We start from the raw sequence: 20,095 nt of genomic DNA on the forward strand, positions 1-20,095 counted from the left end.
TGGGTCTTTGGTGAGTGAGAGGATCAGCTGAGTGTCATCAGCGTAGGAGATGATGTTGAGGTTGTGTTGACGTGCGATGGTTGCGAGGGGGCTCATGTAGACGTTGAAGAGGGTGGGGCTGAGTGATGATCCTTGCGGGACGCCGCAGATGACTTCGGTGGTCTCTGACTTAAAAGGGGGGAGGCGGACTCTCTGAGTTCTTCCAGCTAGGAACGAAATGATCCAGTCCAGTGCTTTTCCTTGAATTCCGATGTTTCTGAGGCGTTGTATCAGGGTGCTATGGCAGACTGTGTCGAAGGCTGCGGAGAGGTCAAGGAGGATGAGGGCGACTGTGTCTCCGTTGTCCAGTAGTGTTCGAATGTCGTCTGTTGCTGCGATGAGGGCGGTCTCGGTGCTGTGTTTGGCTCGGAAGCCAGATTGTGAGGAGTCGAGTGATTTGTTGGTTTCGAGGAAGGCGGCGAGTTGATTGTTGATGGCTTTCTCAATGACTTTGGCAGGGAATGGGAGGAGCGAGATGGGGCGGTAGTTTTTGAGTTCGGTGTGGTCAGCTGTGGGTTTCTTCAGAAGGGCGCTGAGTTCGGCGTGTTTCCAGCTTTCTGGGAATGTGGCGGAGTGAAGGGAGCAGTTGATGACATCTCGGAGGTGGGGTGCGATAATGGAGTTTGCTTTGTTGAAGATGTGATGGGGGCATGGGTCTGTGGGGGATCCTGAGTGGATGGAGTTCATCAGGCGAATGGTGTCTTCTGTGGTGATTGGGTTCCAGTTGAAAAGGTTATTCGGAGGAGGTACAGGATCGGAGGTGAGTGGGGTAGACTGGTTTACGGGTTGGTTTTTAAAGCTGTTATGAATGTCGGCGATTTTGTCATGGAAGAATGAGGCGAGGGAGTCGCAGAGGACTTGAGAGGGGGTGATGTCGTTAGAGCCAGCGGTGGGGTTGGTGAATTCTTTGATGATGTTGAAAAGTTCCTTGCTGTTGTGGGCGTTGTTGTCTAGTCGGTCTTTGAGTGCTGATTTCTTGGCTGTCCGGATTAGTTGGTGGTGTTTGCGGGTGGCATTTTTGAAGGCGGCTTGGGTGATAGTGTTTGGGTCTGTTTTCCAAGTTTTCTCGAGGGAACGACAGAGCTTCTTGGATTTCTTAAGGTCATCGTTGAACCAGGGGACGTTCTTGCTTCCTTGCTTGATTTGATGTTTTTTCAAGGGTGCTAGTTTGTCGGCGGTTTGGGTTAACCATTGTGTGAGGTTGATGGCGGCTTCGCTAGGGTTCGTTGAATAGGCAGGGGTTTTTTGAAGAAGCGATGTTGAGATCTGGTCGGTGGTAATTTTGTTCCAATTTCTTCGCAGAGTTGGTTGAGGGTGGTTGTGGATCGTGGTCTTATTGTAAATGAAGTGGATGCAGCTGTGGTCCGTCCAGTGGAGGGGTGTGGTGTGAGTGAAGGAGATATGCTTGCTGGAAGTGAAGATAGGGTCGAGTGTGTGTCCTGCATAGTGTGTGGGGGTGTTAACAAGTTGTTTGAGTCCGAGATTGGCGAGATTGTCCAGAAGGGTGGTAGTGTTACTGTCGTTGCTCTTTTCCAGATGGAAATTGAGGTCTCCCAGTAGGATGTATTCTTCCGAGGGGAGGGCGTGTGGGGTGATGAAGTCAGTGATGTCTTCGCTGAATTTTGTACGGGGTCCTGGTGGCCTGTAGAGGAGGGTGCCTCTGAGAGTGGTCTTGGGGTCGGTGTGGATCTGGAAGTGAAGGTGTTCGGCGATAGTGAGATTGTCTTCTGAGCTGGTTGAGACGCGAATGGTGTTCTTGTGGACGATGGCGATGCCTCCTCCTGTTTGAATGGTGCGGTCCTGACGGATGATCTTGTAGCCGTCCGGGATGGCTATGGTGATGTCTGGGGCAGAAGAGGCATTCATCCAGGTTTCTGTTAGGAAGGCGATGTCCGGAGAAAAGGTGTCAAGTAGATTCCAAAGGTCGATGGCGTGTTTGTGAACCGAGCAGGTGTTGAGAAGGATGCATTTTAGGTGGTTAGTGTTGGATCTCTGTTTGGTGTTTGTTGGCTTGGTGTGGGTCTTGATGCAGGTGAAATTGCAGGAGTGGCAGCTGAAGGGTCCATGGGTGTTTTCTGGTGCTGCTTGGGCGCAGTTAGGGAGTCGGCCGGGGTTTAGTGCTAAGAGGGTGGAGGCGTCGTATGTAATGCGGGAGGGGTGGGTGATGCGGGGACCAGGGGGTCTGGCGCTGGGCGCGGTCCAGGCGCGGACGGGCGTAGACGGGCTTACCTTTGGCGCACCTTCGGCGCGACTGGGGCGCGACCGCTGCGCGTGACCGCTGCACGAGAAAGCATCTGACATAAATGGATAGTGGAAGGGGAGGGGCGAGGGAGGGTCAACAGGGAGGCGGGATCGGTCGGAGAGGACGGGCTCCGAGGCACAAACAACAAACAAAATGGCATCCAAGTCTAATTGCCTAAATCAAGGGGCACACCGAGTGAATAGCGGCTTCACAACACGGTAAAATGAAAGTTAGACACTCGCCAATGCTTACACACACGAGCGCAATGCTAAGAGGCAGCTGGCAGAGACAACAGCTGAGCATGCGCGTGTAGCACCACGATAGTGCTTCAATCGGTAAAGCGCTAGTAAATGGAAATAATGCACACGCTTGGTCTACTGTTGCATACAGCGCAATGACAAGCAGAGGGTTTAAAGCACAAATAACACAGGCAGTAATCACAGGCTGGGTAGCAATACGATACCACTGGAGCAGGGAGCGACCGCTTCTGAGAGCGTCAGGACGGTCTAAGTGTATTCACCAATGAAAAGCTAGCAATTCTAAGGGTCAGCAAGAGGAACCAATGAAAAAGATGGGTGTTTTTTCCAAGCCCATATCCTAGATACAGCATGTCTCGAAGAGACCGTGCAAGCTCTGCCTAAGAGAGACCTAAACATTGACAATACCAGTGCTTGTACTATCTAAATAGTTTCCCGTAGAGTTTCACAAAGTGCGTTTTTTGTCTGTCTTTTAGCCGTGGGCATGGCGCTGCCTTACTCATGACGGCTCCACGCCGCCATGAGTCACGGGCGGCGTGTGCTCATGACGGAGGGAGGCCGTCATGACCCCGCCTACCCACTAATTTGCCTGCACAGGCGGGGAATTAGTGCTGCGCAGGCGGAGCGTGGGCGGAGCGGCAGTTGCATGACGGCTCCACGCCGTCACGAGCACACGCCGCCCGTGGCTCATGACGGCGTGGAGCAGTCATGAGCATGGAAAGGGTTAACCCTATAGCCACATCAAAGCAATCCTTTCATAGACCGTGTGTAAAGCAGATTCTCCATACCACCTAGACAAAATATTATTTGTCATAAATTGTTCCAGGTACAGGGGCTCCTTTTTGTAATCCTATTAGAGCAATATTCATAATCGCATGCATAAGTGGTGTTATCGAAATGCTAAATGTTCTCTAGCAGGGAAGCCGTGAGCTCCCTCCTCTTCAGTGATAGCAGCTAGAGCCACAGAAAGGAAGGCAGACGTTAAGTACTCATAATTCGCCCACTCTGCCTATATGACAAATCTAAAGCTCATAAAAGATTGCATCAGGGCCTTTCTTCAACTCACTGGCAAGGTTACCAAGATGGTGGTTCCTTTAGCATTGCACAGAAGCTTGCCTACCATATTGAAAGCGGTAACCATAACCCTTGGATTGGTTTGTGGGTGAAGGGGAATTAGCTGGGAGGTCATGTTCTCTCATTTGATTTTGATTTGATTTGATTTGATTCTGGAATTTATGTAGCACTCGATTGCCCTGGAGCGTCGAGGCGCTTTGCGGAGGAGATAGCCGGAGGTGGTGATTGTATATGTTGTCAAGATTATCAATACCATAACCTTTCTTTTTTCAAGCTGTTTTTTCTCTAATTCCTCATGGGGTACACTGCTTGCTATACTTGCCAACTGTTTTATTGATGAAGACCTTTAATGAAGAACTGTTGTAAACGGGAGTGTGTCTTGCTTATATTTCTAGTCAGTCATCAGTGTTCTCTTCATTGTAAACAGCTTTTCAAAGCTCCCCTTTGTCAGAGAAATGAGGTCTTCTCTCCCAGATCTTCAGATTGAAGTGGAGACTGAGTTGGTGTAGGGCATTGGACCCTCTATAAGACTGGTGGCTTCAAAAGGACAGCTATTTTATTAATCCATTCAAGTTAAAAAATTATTCTTTTCAATTATATATCTTAAATATGATTTTAAATCGCTTCTGAATACCATGAATATATGTCCAGGACCAGATTGGCCATTTCACGTCTCGGGCATTTCCCCTGTGAGCTGCAGAGTACATGACTGCTTTCAGAGCTGGATTGGCGGCTGTCGCCCAGCCAAGCCTCCTGCTAGTGGGGCTGGTTTGATCATTTTTGCTAGAGCAAATTGTTGCTTCTAGTCCAGTCATGTTTATGTACCATTTTATCGTACATCGCATACACAGTGTTTCTGGTACTGCTAAGTACTTAACAAATTCAGTTCAGGATGTGTGCGCTGTATCAGAGCTATCCAGGTTTGAGCCCATGTTTAATTTATTGAATTGTGTGTTGGACCTTGCAATATTTTTAACTTAATACTTGGGAAGTACTTGCATCCTCCCCAATTGATAACTCTTTTTCTTTCAGTCAGTGTTTAGGAAATAGTAAAGAAATGCTGATACCTTATGTCTTGGTCAGATAATACTACAGCTGTCATTGCTTGTATCCTGTGTGGGAACAATAGATTTGTTGTGACATCCATTTAAGACTCTTTATTGCAGAAAAAACATGTTTCTTGCTAGCTACCATCGAAGGTACCATGGAGAGTTTAGCATCAGAGGATCCAAGTGTTCTTCACCACTTACATTAGTGTGCGGGATTCAGCCCTCGCCCAAGTAAACAGATTTATGGATCTGTTTTGAGGGAATCCTATTCAACAAAGAACTTCATCCATATATTACTGCATTTACAGGTAAGTAATGTTTTCTTGTCGGTGCTGTTGAGGATTCAGAGTGGAGATCCAGGTGGAGCTTTGACATTAACTTCACAAAGGTTTGACTGCAGCGCTCATAAATCTTGTCTCTTTCACAGATTTCTGGATCCACATTGGTGACAACATCATTGGCCGACATGAAAACTGCCACATCACTCTTCCAACGCAGTCTGTCTCCAAAAAGCATGCTGTCATTGAGGCAGAAGCGGATTGCCACACCATCTATGATTGTGGCAGCCTCAACAAGACGCGGCGCCGCAAGGCTATACTGAAGCCCTACGTCCGCTATGCCCTGGCCAATGGGGATCTGCTGCTTTTTGCCGATGTGGCATGCCAGTACTTCATCCTGTCCAGTGAGAACACCAGAGAAGAAAGCACGTCACCCCAACACCAAGTGGCTGCATCCCGTGAAAAGGCTACTTGTGAAGCTCCTGAAGACTTTGATTCGGACGATGAGTCTTTATTGGTTCCTGCCACACAGACTAATGCGGTGAAGTCGCTGGTGTTCGAAAAGACACCAGCCACACGGCGGATGGGGTATGGAGGTTTGCTAGCTAAAGATTCAGATGATGATGATGAAGGGGAGAATACAATAAACCCAACTGGCAGGTCCAGGGGAAGTGAAAGTGAGTATCATCTGCGTTATCATAATCTGTTGTGATAGCTAGCCAGTACCATGTGTCCTCAGACCAACTGTGTCCCTGCTACTTTTGAAACTGCTGAGAGTTGAGTATTCACTCACAAAGAGTTCACATTTAAAAGTACTTCTTGCTATTATAAATACTCCCTTGTCAGTGAAGACAACTCCTCTGTACAACATCTGTTTGACATTGTAAATCAAGCTTTCCATAGCCTTGTGATAAACAGAGCAACAAGTAGAATAGGCTTCCCTTTTGACTCCTCATTAGGTCTTTTTTTAACCGGAAGCCATTTTCTCTAGCTACAACCATGTGAGATAGGAAAGCCTGTTCCTCTTTATTCTGCTGCCCCATCACTCAGCAGTTCACCAAAGAAAAGCCTGCTTCTTTGTCTGCTGATCTCATTGCACTGCTGTGCTGTTTCCTGTTCTATATGGTCACATAGTATTGTGCCCTCTACTTCTATCTCTTCTGATTGCCAATCGTTCATCTAGGGTATTTTGTTAAGGGTGCTGTGCCACATTTTCTTCCATTTCAGGGCGCTCTTTGCAGAAGAGTGAGGAACCAGAGGGATGGGCAGTGTGGCAGAATTATGTGGGAAGTCAGTGGGCTTTCTTTGCTAGACTTGGGTGGCGTTTTTTCTGCTTTACTGATTCGTAAGGCCATGATCTGGGTGAGCTGGTGGCAAGACCGGGCTTCTGTATTTTATGTTGCAGGAACTGTCCTTGTGGATTGGAGAGGAGGCTATGAGAGGTGGGCCTTAGATGGCAGACTGAAAAAACTTAGAATGTGGCCATGCAGGGTTCTTTGGACTAACCAGAGGTTCTTGAACTGTATCCGCGTGGTTTTCAATGCTGGCGTATTGTGATCATGGCACTGTAACTCATATGAGCCTGGTTGAGTCGTTTTGGACTCGCTGAGGTTTGAAGAGTTCCTTGTTGAGCATCTTTCATGTTAAAGTTGCCATTGATCTGCCCACGATAGTGACGAAGAGTCTGAAAGTTTGAGTTTTGGATCACAAGAGCAGCAGGTTAAGGTAGGGCAGTGTGGGTGGATATGTCAAGCTAATAGTTTAGTGAAGCTTGGGGCTTGTTAAGAGCCACGATAATACGTTGAGATGGAGATCATGTGCTGTACATAGTGTGGACCGGTAGCTCTTCAGGAGGTGGGGCATTTCTGGGTGATGGGTGAGGTAACAGGCCATCCAAAGGCGGTGAGATGTTTCTTAGGAGTAATCGTGCTTGAGGGTGATGTTGGATGTGCTTGTCAGAATGTTTTGGCCCTTGCTGGGTTTTAGTGCCTATGCTACCTATAAAGGGGCAGAAGTAATTATTTACTAACACTGGGTGTGATATCATATTAAAGTGCCAATGGTTCAGCTTCTGTTCATTGTTGCAGGTGATGGATAGGTGATGTTTAAACTTGTTAGTCGGAATAGTGCCCTGTAGTAAGTGTACACTGGGCTTGCATGGGCTCCTGAGTTCTGCTCTTGCTCAAAATCTGGTGATGTTCGATAGGATGGATACATTGGGTAAAGGTGTGGGATGAAACCGATGGGAAATTGGATAAATTCGTTTCAATGACCAGATTCTTGCAGTTACAGAATAGTTGCATAGTCTGTGCCCAGCTGGTCCCATTTTTTAGGTCTCGTGGCGATTTACAGCGCGAAGCGCTGTCTCGCCAGAGATCTATTGTTACCGACTCTGCTTTCCAGGAGACCGCACCTGGCCTCGCGCATTTCCTCTCCGAGAAGGCAATCGGAGCGGGCCACGCGCACGCGAACGCGCTCGCTGTGGCCAGCTGCAGTCTCCTGGGAAGCTCCAACACCACACACGCATGCGCATACACAGAGACACACACACACGAGCGCCCATGCATGCACCCATACATACAGAGAACCCACCCCCGCCGTCGCATACACACACGCGTCCACACACAGGTGCACCGAGACCCTCCCAACAAGTAAGGCCCACTTACCGCCACTCCAGACTTCAGCCGCCACTGAGGGGCTCTCCCTCGGGCATGGGAGCCCCGCGCCACCAGCACTGCTTCACTCCGTGGGCGCGTGCGCGGGCTTCCGAAGATGGAAGTCCCGCCCCACGGAAGGTTTCAGTTTCGCTCACGTCTTGTTCTCCAGGTCATTGAGGGAATCGCTGGGGGCGTATGGTGAGTACCCTTCATTTTAGACACCTAAAATTACAACCACTGTTGCATAGCTGCCAAGGTCTGAGATTGCCTAGTAGTAGTTTAGCCGGGTGTCTGGTGAGTAGCCACAATGCCTGGCCAGTCGATGTCCTGCACTTCATTTTAGGTGGGAGAAAAATCAGCGATGTCTTCTGAAGTGATCGTGCTTCACTGTAGTCCCTGCCAGAGGGCTTGTCGAGGTAGTGACTTTAGCGCAGTAATATTCAACAGTACTTAACACTGAGGTTTGACTCAGTGTCATCGTTGAACAGTCGGCTGCTGCCACCGTGTTTGCAGGAGAGGGCTGTGTCGGCACCCTGCAACCTCCAACCCACTTAAGCTCCCGGGTCGCAGGATGCAGTCTTCTCAACCTGGGTCTCACTCTGTCTCTCCACCACCCTCCAGAGCTGTGTAATCCTCCTTTCTCGATGGATCAAGCACAGTGCAGGCACGTCACTGCACAGGAGCTGGACAAGCCAAGAGCGACCTCCCTGCGGACCACTGCTTCAGATCCCCTGTGATTTCTTGCTCCGAGTAACTTCAGGTCCCTGCAATAGCTCGCTCCTGTAATGCCCATCAGCTACCTCTCATTATAGTCCTCTTCAGCGCAAATTGCATAATATTTTGCTGATATTTTATCGCCAACCGGCATAGCGGCCACCTTGCAGTGGGCAGTCTAGCACCTCAAAGAGAGAGAGAGAGAGAGAGAGAGAGACCTGTACCCACAAGCAGCCACCTTCATACCTCTCACACTCCGGTGCAAAGGGCATAGGGCTAAGGAGTCCATGGACTGTCTCCCTGATTGTTTGTATTGCAATATAGAGAGTTGTCTGGCCACTGTCCAGCATTTGTGGAAGACCTGGGATTGCTGGACATAAATAAATCAGAGTTGTTTCACATCTTGGTATTGAATTAAATTGTTTGCCAAAGTAAAAGTTGTTAAGAACATTACAGATTAGTGGCATTTATCATCTCATTGTGCTAGATCTCTTTTCTGTTTATGAATCTCTGAGCCGGACCCTCTTGCTGAAGCATCAGTCCCTAAATGCCCAGATGAGTTGGCTTTGCGTTTTTGTTGATTTCTTGTGGCTGTGATTAGAGTGCAAACCTTTCCTTCATATTCTCATTAGCAAATGCTTTATTTGCCACTCTTTTGAGTTTCAAAGGAGGCTCAGAAATACAGGCACTTTCAGAAGGGGTCAGCCCCGTGCGTGAGGTTCACATCTTGGTATAGAATTAAATTGTTTGCCAAAGTAAAAGTTGTTAAGAACATTACAAATTAGTGGCATTTATCATCTCATTGTGCTAGATCTCTTTTCTGTTTATGAATCTGAGCCGGACCCTCTTGCTGAAGCATCAGTCCCTAAATGCCCAGATGACTTGGCTTTGCGTTTTTGTTGATTTCTTGTGGCTGTGATTAGAGTGCAAACCTTTCCTTCATATTCTCATTAGCAAATGCTTTATTTGCCACTCTTTTGAGTTTCAAAGGAGGCTCAGAAATACAGGCACTTTCAGAAGGGGTCAGCCCCGTGCGTGAGGTTCACATCTTGGTATAGAATTAAATTGTTTGCCAAAGTAAAAGTTGTTAAGAACATTACAGATTAGTGGCATTTATCATCTCATTGTGCTAGATCTCTTTTCTGTTTATGAATCTGAGCCGGACCCTCTTGCTGAAGCATCAGTCCCTAAATGCCCAGATGACTTGGCTTTGCGTTTTTGTTGATTTCTTGTGGCCGTGATTAGAGCGCAAACCTTTCCTTCATATTCTCATTAGCAAATGCTTTATTTGCCTCTCTTTCGAGTTTCAAGGGAGGCTCAGAAATACAGGCACTTTCAGGAGGCGTCAGCCCCGTGCGTGAGGTACATCATCAGAGCTGTGTAAATAATAACTGGGTCAGCCCCGTGCGTGAGGTGCATCAAAAGAGCTGTGTAAATAATAACTGCGTCAGCCCCGTGCGTGAGGTGCATCATCCGTGCTGTGTGAATAATAACTGCGTCAGCCCCGTGAGTGAGGTGCATCATCAGAGCTGTGTGAATAATAACCGCTGTGAGCCCCGTGCCTGAGGTGCATCATCAGAGCTGTGTGAATAATAACAGTTGTGAGCCCGTGCGTGAGGTGCATCATCAGAGCTGTGTGAATAATAACAGCTGTGAGCCCCGTGCCTGAGGTGCATCATCAGAGCTGTGTGAATAATAAGTTGTGAGCCCGTGCATGAGGTGCATCATCAGAGCTGTGTGAATAATAACAGCTGTGAGCCCCGTGCCTGAGGTGCATCATCAGAGCTGTGTGAATAATAACCACTGTGAGCCCCGTGCCTGAGGTGCATCATCAGAGCTGTGTGAATAATAAGTTGAGAGCCCGTGGGTGAGGTGCATCATCAGAGCTGTGTGAATAATAACAGCTGTGAGCCCCGTGCCTGAGGTGCATCATCAGAGCTGTGTGAATAATAACCACTGTGAGCCCCGTGCCTGAGGTGCATCATCAGAGCTGTGTGAATAATAACCACTGCGAGCCCCGTGCCTGAGGTGCATCATCAGAGCTGTGTGAATAATAACCACTGTGAGCCCCGTGCCTAAGGTGCATCATCAGAGCTGTGTGAATAATAACTGTAATGCAGCTCCCCCGCCTAGGGAGAGAACCCCTCCGAGCACAACCCAGGAGGACCAAAGGTCTTATTCCATCAATAAAAGGTAGTCATCCAATGTTAATCCAGGGAATAGTTATCCAACTTATGAAGTTTATTCAACACAAGAGAATGTCTTAATTTCACGACATGTGCAAAAGGATGTTATTCCACATCAGGTTATAAATGATAATTCATGTTGTTAAACACAAATCCCATCCCGATGCATTTCGGGCGGAGCCCTTCGTCAGGGGATTACTCTACAAAAGAAACAGCAAAAACCAAGCTATAATAAAATATGTCATCCATGAATACAATCATAATGATACCAAATCATATATAAGTAAAATAGACTCCAATGAACGTGCAAAACTCCAAGAACCAATGGTAATCAACCCAGGTCCCGAAAAGTGCTTAAATCAGAAAAAACGAGTGATAAGTAGTAACAACGCCGTTCACCCAAAATCATACGTCGAGTTTAAAAAGTGACCAACCAGAAAAGTCCAGAATGGGCCCAAAAATAAGTGAAAGATAAATGAAGAAACGTGTCAGCAGGTTCATGCGTGAATTGAAAATGTCAGTGAAACGCAGCAAACGAGACAAACGAGGGTAAATAAATGCGTGCTAGAGCCAAGTTAAATCATTGCAGAGAGTAGCGGTAAAGGCAATCGAAGATTCCCAAGAAGGGTACTTACGTTAGTGCAGTAGCTGTGTGGTCACCGCGGTGTTCCACAAACAGGGAGCAACCGCGGGACCGGCAACACACCATTTAAAAGCAAAGACTATAGTGACGAAAATAGAAAGGGGACTAGATCACCGAACGTGTAAGAAGTGCACATAAAAACGGGCGCCATGTTAGAAGTAATCAGAATAGAAGGAAATCAATACATACGCAGTCATAAAGTAAGAATAAGTGGAAAATAAAAAGAGAAACGTAAGACAATAGAGACAAAAATTAAATGGAAATAAAGTAGAAGTGAGATAAAAAATATTACAAAAAAGAGGGGGAAATTCACAGAATGATGATATACAGTCAAGAACAACATAATGCATTATAGATAGCAAAGAAATTCAATTCGGTCGTTAAGCCCATGGGGGACCATCGTGGACAGAAAGCGGATCCAGAAGTTTTCTCGTTTTAACAAGGTGTTCTTATTGTTCAACGTGATTTCAACTTGTTCCAGTATCTGGAACTTGAGTTGAGCAACAGAGTGTCTATTCTCCAAAAAGTGCATAGCCACAGTAGACTTAAGGTTCTGTGTCCGAATGTTGCTCTTGTGTTCTAAGATCCTCACGCGGATCTTCCTCTCAGTGTGACCCACATAACATTTGCCGCAAGGGCATTTGAGAACATAAATCACATTCATACTGTTACAGGTGGCATTATGAATGTGATTTATGTTCTTAGATCACAAGAGCAACATTCGGACACAGAACCTTAAGTCTACTGTGGCTATGCTCACCAGATACTGGAACAAGTTGAAATCACGTTGAACAATAAGAACACCTTGTTAAAACGAGAAAACTTCTGGATCCGCTTTCTGTCCACGATGGTCCCCCATGGGCTTAACGACCGAATTGAATTTCTTTGCTATCTATAATGCATTATGTTGTTCTTGACTGTATATCATCATTCTGTGAATTTCCCCCTCTTTTTTGTAATATTTTTTATCTCACTTCTACTTTATTTCCATTTAATTTTTGTCTCTATTGTCTTACGTTTCTCTTTTTATTTTCCACTTATTCTTACTTTATGACTGCGTATGTATTGATTTCCTTCTATTCTGATTACTTCTAACATGGCGCCCGTCTTTATGTGCACTTCTTACACGTTCGGTGATCTAGTCCCCTTTCTATTTTCGTCACTATAGTCTTTGCTTTTAAACGGTGTGTTGCCGGTCCCGCGGTTGCTCCCTGTTTGTGGAACACCGCGGTGACCACACAGCTACTGCACTAACGTAAGTACCCTTCTTGGGAATCTTCGATTGCCTTTACCGCTACTCTCTGCAATGATTTAACTTGGCTCTAGCACGCATTTATTTACCCTCGTTTGTCTCGTTTGCTGCGTTTCACTGACATTTTCAATTCACGCATGAACCTGCTGACACGTTTCTTCATTTATCTTTCACTTATTTTTGGGCCCATTCTGGACTTTTCTGGTTGGTCACTTTTTAAACTCGACGTATGATTTTGGGTGAACGGCGTTGTTACTACTTATCACTCGTTTTTTCTGATTTAAGCACTTTTCGGGACCTGGGTTGATTACCATTGGTTCTTGGAGTTTTGCACGTTCATTGGAGTCTATTTTACTTATATATGATTTGGTATCATTATGATTGTATTCATGGATGACATATTTTATTATAGCTTGGTTTTTGCTGTTTCTTTTGTAGAGTAATCCCCTGACGAAGGGCTCCGCCCGAAATGCATCGGGATGGGATTTGTGTTTAACAACATGAATTATCATTTATAACCTGATGTGGAATAACATCCTTTTGCACATGTCGTGAAATTAAGACATTCTCTTGTGTTGAATAAACTTCATAAGTTGGATAACTATTCCCTGGATTAACATTGGATGACTACCTTTTATTGATGGAATAAGACCTTTGGTCCTCCTGGGTTGTGCTCGGAGGGGTTCTCTCCCTAGGCGGGGGAGCTGCATTCCGTTTATCACGTCACACTGCCTGGCCAGACAGTGTTCCCTCAGCAGCACACCACAAATCTTTAAAATCCTTTACCTTCTCTGATTAATATTGCTGTGCGAGATCCTCTCCATTTTTTGAATAATAACTGTGTCAGCCCCTGAGGTGAATAATAACTGCGTCAGCCCCGTGCGTGAGTTGCATCATCAGAGCTGTGTAAATAAGAACTGCGTCAGCCCAGTGAGTGAGTTGCGTCATCAGAGCTGTGTGAATAATAACAGCTGTGAGCCCGTGCCTGAGGTGCATCATCAGAGCTTTCCATATCTCACTGGTATGCAATTGAACACATTTTGTCGAGTTACACTCACTCCTGTAATGTCACCCAAATTCCTGCACTCTCTACCACACTGCTTTCAAGAACAGCATACTCTTGCACACACTGTCACTGCTCACCAATTCAAAGTTTGCTAAAAATTTTATGCAACGCATTGTCATACACAATGCCAATAACTCAAACTTTAATGCTGCGAGACCTATTGCATTGTAAATGCTTGTTGGTATTAATTATGAATCCATTATTCCACCACGGTTGCTGGGCCAGACTTAAAGGACTATAAGCTTGTATGGGAGACTAGAACAGCTTCCCAAAGTCCTCCGCTTCTGTTCCAGTAGTATTGTGTTAGTTGTACCACGTGCCTATTGCAGGTTCTATGAAGCATGATTGTTTTGACGTACCCTCCTTTGGTGGTTATGATGGTGGCCCTATGTAATTCATGTGATGAGTTGTGGCAATTTTATAAAAAGTGTGCTAAGAGGGAGAATCCCTCCAAGCTGGCGGGAGCACTTTGCTGGAAACTGCGATGTTTCTTAAAAGATTTGACCAAGTCATAAAGTTATCCCACTTAATGCGTGGTTGTAGTTTATAAGGGAAGACTTTTACGCGCACATTACTCGAGTGAATGCACCATGGTAAAAGACTTGTCTTTTTAAGCAATACAGCAACGCACTGATGTTTTAGCCAGCGTTAGTATATTGATTCGTCATAGCTGGTGTCTATTTGTGTTTTACGGGTTACGCATTCTACTCGATAAACAAGCTTTTTAGTCACGCCCTTTAATAATAAGCACAGTTCGTTCACAAATTGTATTTAAACACATCACTTCTTTTGAGCATAATGCGTCGGTATACAATTGAGCCACAGCATGGTCCTCGCGAAGAAGCCTGCATCTTTTCCTTTTTCCTTGCACTTCACTCTGCTTTCGAAGTAGTCGTGGCCATCGGGCAGCATGTCAGACTGGAACCGTGCGAAACAAAATTTTGGAAAAATCTAAAAACATGGCTATTTTCCTCTGCATCCTAAAGGGAATGAAGGCGGCAGGAATGTGTCTGTATGTAACTCTGGTACGATTCTATGAACGTCTCTTACTAGCGAGTCCGCTCAGCGCGGGGACACGCCGGTGGCGTAACCAGGCGATTTAGAAATTTAAAAAAAACGCACCAGGGTATCTGTTATTAGCTGTTAGGAAATTTACTTGTGGACTATTCAGTAAAGTCTCCTGTTTTGTTTTTAGAAACACAGATGCAACCCCTGATGAAGGGTCACGTAAGACCCTAAATGCTTTGGGATGTCTAACGGTGTGTTTTTGCATCACTATATTATTTGGATACCAGGATATTATTGGTAGACGGATGTCTATTGATTGAATAAATCAACCAAAAGGCAAACTACAACCACGTATTAAGTGTGATAACTTTATAAACTTGGTCAAATCATCGCAGTGTCCAGCAAAGGGCTCTCGCCAGCTTGGAGGGAGTCTCCCTCTTAGCACACTTGTTCTATTGTCTGGTTGGCGTCAGTGGACACGACGCACTGGCAGGGACGCACACGGATGAAATTTAATTCACTGTTTAAACTAGTTATATTTTGCAGTGCACTTAAACAACACTTTCACAATTTTATAAATTAGCAAGATGGAAGCATCTTGCTGTAAGTGAAGGTGGTGTGTGAAGTGGCATGTGCCTTTGGATATATGTGCTTGGGTCGTGCTGTTACCATTTTATGATGAAATCGTTTTTATTAAGAGAAAGTCAAGGCGAAGGCATACAGCTTACTGCCTACATCCATTGGCCGGCAGAGCGAGTCATAAGGAGCAAAACACAGCGATTATGCCACAACGCGGAGGCCGGCCGCGAAATAAGCCATATTGCAGTAGAATAAATTGCCATTTCCTAATTTTCGAGTGATGAGGGAAGGTAACCAAAGCAAATGATAACAAAAGGGAAACAATACCCAAATAGAATCCAATCCCCACCCACCACTGCACCAGTTACTATCTCCATCCCATGTTTTGCACCTCTAGACCTAGGGCGTGATAACCCACCACAATCATTTCGCCGCTTTCTGATCAGTAGCCATCTTCCTCAGTGGAAGCAGTTTAAGGATCAGTAGATACTTAGGGCAGGTAACTTCCCTCACATCTTTTGACACCACTTGTAGGAAAGGCGCCCTTAGTGCACTCTTCCCCCCCGTTTGCCCTCCACCACAAGAGACATGCGTTCCATGCCTAATAGAGACCAGAGGAGATGCACCCAGGATAGCACCTCAGGCGTTAGTCGTGCGCCAAGATAACCTGTCTAGCTGCTAGCAGCGCACACGCTATTTGCCTACTACGTAGGGATCTTAACGGAAAAGCCTTGGGGTGTGAGAGGCCAAGGACGGTGTATTCAAGGGTAATCACAATTCCCCCCAAATATTGACGGCCGCTAAGGACTGGTCCATAAAGTTCCAGTGCTTGCTGGACAGCGGCCTGTTCCATTCTACCAGGTACCGGAGGCAAGCTGCCTGATAGTAGCCGCTGATCAAGGCAAGCCCACCCCTCCCTGAGCTTTCGGATGTGCCATTTGAGTGATTGAGAGATGTGGCTGTTTCTCTCTCCCTCTCCCCCCCCTGCCCCCCTACAAACTTATTGCTGAGAGTCTGCAATTGCTTTTTACGCCCCAGGTAGGGGTGGGGGGGGGGGGGGGGGGGGGGGGGTTAGGGGAGGAGCCATGGGAAGCGTTTGGAAAATGTACAGGCTGCGTGGGAGAATTAGCATTTTTACCGCTGCAATTCGGCTGAACCAGACTAAGCGCAGCCGTGACCAGGCGTCCCGTGCCTTAGTCGTCTGTTCTAATAAGGTTGTATAATTAAGCGTAACCGTCCTGGCGATGGACGGGGCAAGTCTAATACCCAAATACAGTATGTCACTCTGGGACCACTGGAATGGGAATTGTTGCTGCAAGGCATCCGTCCGGTCTGGGGAAGCGATAAATTCAGAACATTCGACTTACCCAGATTAACCCTAAATTTAGACATAGCGCAAAAGGTGTTGAATTCAGCAAGCCAGGGATGAGTGCGGTTGCGTAAGGGAGAAATTCCGCATAGAGACTTATTTTATGAACATCTGCACCAAATTTCAAACCTACTATGTGCTCATCCGCTCGTACACGTTGAGCCAGAGGCACCATATAGAGCGTGAATAAAAGCGGGGATAGGGGGCACCCCTGCCGCGTCTTAGGAGAGATGGGAAAGGATTTTGACCTGTTGCCGTTAACTCTCACAAAGGCCGTGGATGCATTGTAGATGGAGCGAATCCACTTACAAAAGTTCTCCCCAAACCCGTAGTGCCGCCAAGCTTCAAATAAATAAGCCCACGCCGCCCTATCAAATGCCTTCTCGGCATCTATAGACAGTAAGAAGGCTTGCCAGTCCATCCACTGTATGCTATCGACGAGGTGGAAAAGCCGCTTCGTGTGGGAATAAAACCAGATTGGTCTGGATCAATGAGATCGGCCATGAGCGGGTTTAATCGCGTCGCTAAAATACCCGCAAATATTTTTGCATCAACATTAAGGAGGGAACTAGATAGGTATGACCCCCACTCTCGGGGATCCTTCCTAAGTTTCAGCATGACAGAGATCGCATCCTCAGACATGGAGGGTGTTATCTCTCCCGCTTCTAAAAAGGAGTAAAACAATTTGGTTAAAAAGGGAGCCAGCTGCCTGCAGAAGGTCTTGCAGAAGGAGGCCGAAAACCCATTGGGACCCGGCGATTTGGCCAGCTTCAGTCTAGAGATAGCCGTAATCACCTCCTCTATACGGATAAGGGACTCCAAGCTCCTCTGCCGCGGCCTTATGGAGAGGGGAGATCACACAAGCATCTAAGTAAGCACTCTGTTCCTGTGCCGGTGGGTCCTGCCCCGTTTATAGAGTGCTATAGAATGTGCGAAATGCTTCTACGATATGCACATGTGCTCCTACCCAATGTGGTCCCTGATCGACTGAATCAAAGTCGTTTTTGTCTTAGCACGCAATCTGTGGGCCAAAAGTTTACAACAATTATCACTGCTAAGGTAGAATTTGTGGCGGAGAAGGGCATATTCTGCCCTGGCGAGGTCAAGATGCTTCAACACGTGCCTACGATTCTCCACCCCCCCACACACTCGAAGCCCCCGAACGCTTGTGGATCGACTCGAGTTCCTCCACCTCTTGCTCGAGTTCGCTGCACTTCTCCTTTCGGAGTTTATGTGCTGCTGAGATGGCAATGAACTCCCCCAGTGACTAATTTCAGGGCTTCCCATATGGCCGACAATGACGTGGAACCCGCCTCGTTAAGCACTAGGTAATCCTCTATTGTCTGCCTGATTCCTTGTACTGTATCCTCTGAGTGTAAGAGTCGCTCGGAAGCGCCACCCAGGGGGAAGGGCCCGCGAGCGCTGCACAAGTATGCGGCTGCGCACAGTAATACCGGCGTGATCCGAGAGGGAGGGAGGCTCTACCGTGGCCCTAAGTAGGTGATGTAGAGGCCAGGAAGTGATCAAGCCTAGCGTATGTTTTATAGGACATTAAATAGTAAGTGTAATCCCGTTCCGCAGGGTGCTGCGAGCGCCAAACTAAGTGTTGCACATTGTCCCCTAACAAGTCTTGCCCGTGGAGGAGAATGCCCCTGTTTCATGTGTTTGGTGACCTGACCGGGCTAACTCTGTGTTCATTACTAAATTGAGATCCCCTCCTACTAATATCTCTGCATCTGGAAACGAGAGAACCTGTGCGGATGAAGGGTTCTTGCTGCGTGTTTGGAGCATATATTGACGCTACAGTAAGGTGCGTTTCTCCCCACTGCACTCTAATCGCTAATAGACGCCCCTTTCTCTGCCACAGTTGCTATAACCTTTCCCGGAAAGTGTGCCCCAATCAGGATTGCTACGCCATTCTTTTTAGATGGGCCTGCCAACCACAATTGTTGTGGGAAGTGCCTAGTACGCATATGTATGGTGTCTTTGGAAAGGAGTTGCGTCTCTTGAAGGAAACAGATATTGCCCTCAGCATTCTCGAGTAGGGATAGCACTGCTGCTCTCTTCACCGGGTTGTTGAGGCCCACACATTAAGGCTAACTACCTTAAGGGCCCTTCCCATCCGATGAGTGTGGTGAAAAGCTATGTAGTGCGGTTACCAATAGCTTACTAGGTCTGCATCGAGAAACTTATCCCCATCCCTATCTGAAAGAGATGAGCTCTAAGTGGCAACTGGTGCAGTAGACCTCAACAGAAAACCCCCTGCAAATTCAAACCCTAAAGAAAAAACCTAGATCAGAACAATTACAACGTTAGGAACATGACCAAAGTTTCTCACAAAAAAGGGAAGGATCCAAGGAGTCATAGCTCGAGCAGCCGCCTGGCCCATTGCATGCCCAGGTCATACCCACCCGCCCGCAGAGAGATTGTCAATAATCTTCTCAGGACAACCATCTCAGCCCCCCCCCCCCCCCGGCACCCCTCCAAGTATCCATCCCCTTGCATATCATTGAAGATCTTAAGGGGAGGCCGGACGATCCGACGGCTGCGAGAATGAAGAGACACCGCCTCCCTCTCTTTATCCATTGTGGCCTGATCAGGCTTCCGGACGGATGTTGCCTTCCCAATGCGTTGCCATCTTGCTGGGCGGTGGATGCCCTGGTCTCCAGGCCTATTTACTTTCTCTGCCGTGTGCGCGTTATTCAAACAGAGGACCACCATTGCCTCTGTCAGAGAGCAGTTCTGGTGCAATTTCCCTCGGAGCTTGAAAATAATACGGAAGGGATGGACCCTTGAATAAGGGATGCCTTGATCACGCAGGTGTGAGGTGACCACTTTAAATTCACGTATCTTGAAGAGAGTGGAGGCCGCTAAGCCCTGAAAGATGGCCGGTGTCTGTCTCCTGAACTATATAGGATGAGCCTCTCTCGCCTTCCGTATGATCCGCTCCTTTAATTGAAAGTCGTGGACATACACGAGGATGTCCGGTGGCGGAGCTTTGTTTCCACGGGGGAGACCCACCCTGTGTACCCGGTCCATTCAAATGTTGGCTGCATCATCCTCGCCCAGGATCTGCTGGAACAGCGCCCCGACATAGGCCCTTCGATAATATCCTTCTTCACGCCATGGTACGCCTCAGATCCGCACATTTTTCCGCTGGGAGCGGTTCTCCAGGTCTTCGGCATGCACCTGGAGATCAATTTGCTGTTCCTGGAGGCGCAGCTGGTGGAGTTCTTCTTCCCAACTAACATAGTGTTTCTCAAGCGTGGCCACTCGTTCTCCGATTTCCGACCACAGGCGAGGCGAAGGCCACACTCACCGGTGAACTGTTGGTTGGCGCGGAGCCCTTAAGATGATCCACAGTGGGCAGAGCACCAGTCCCTTTGTCAGGGAGAGTGGGCTATCTGGGCCGCCGCTCCTTCAGGCTTCGCGTGGAGAGAGCCTCAAAATCATAGCCCAGCAGTCTATTGTCCACCGGCTCGGTCAGTCCACAGAAAGAGGCGAGATGGCGGGCTAAGTATGAATTTATTTATTTATTTATGCGTTTTTAAATAGCGCGGACTTTACCCGAAGGTATCGGAGCGCTCCACAATAGGAACGTTAAGGATACATGAGGAGAAAATTACAAGTGAGCAAATTATAAAAGCAAACGTTCAGTTATATGAGGTAAAAGTGACAATTG

General features: G+C 47.2%; 1 protein-coding gene across 1 annotated transcript in view; it reads left to right on the forward strand.

Moving 5' to 3' along the window:
* Positions 1 to 20,095, forward strand: part of MDC1 (mediator of DNA damage checkpoint 1) — a 189,223-nt gene that overhangs the window by 32,082 nt on the left and 137,046 nt on the right. Inside the window, exon 3 of the mRNA XM_078641729.1 lies at positions 5,089 to 5,616. Within this exon, the coding sequence (XP_078497855.1) occupies positions 5,089 to 5,616 (528 nt within the window). The remainder of the gene's footprint in view (positions 1 to 5,088; positions 5,617 to 20,095) is intronic.

Source organism: Lissotriton helveticus, chromosome 5_1, assembly GCF_964261635.1.
Source record: "Lissotriton helveticus chromosome 5_1, aLisHel1.1, whole genome shotgun sequence".
Lineage (NCBI taxonomy): Eukaryota > Metazoa > Chordata > Amphibia > Caudata > Salamandridae > Lissotriton > Lissotriton helveticus.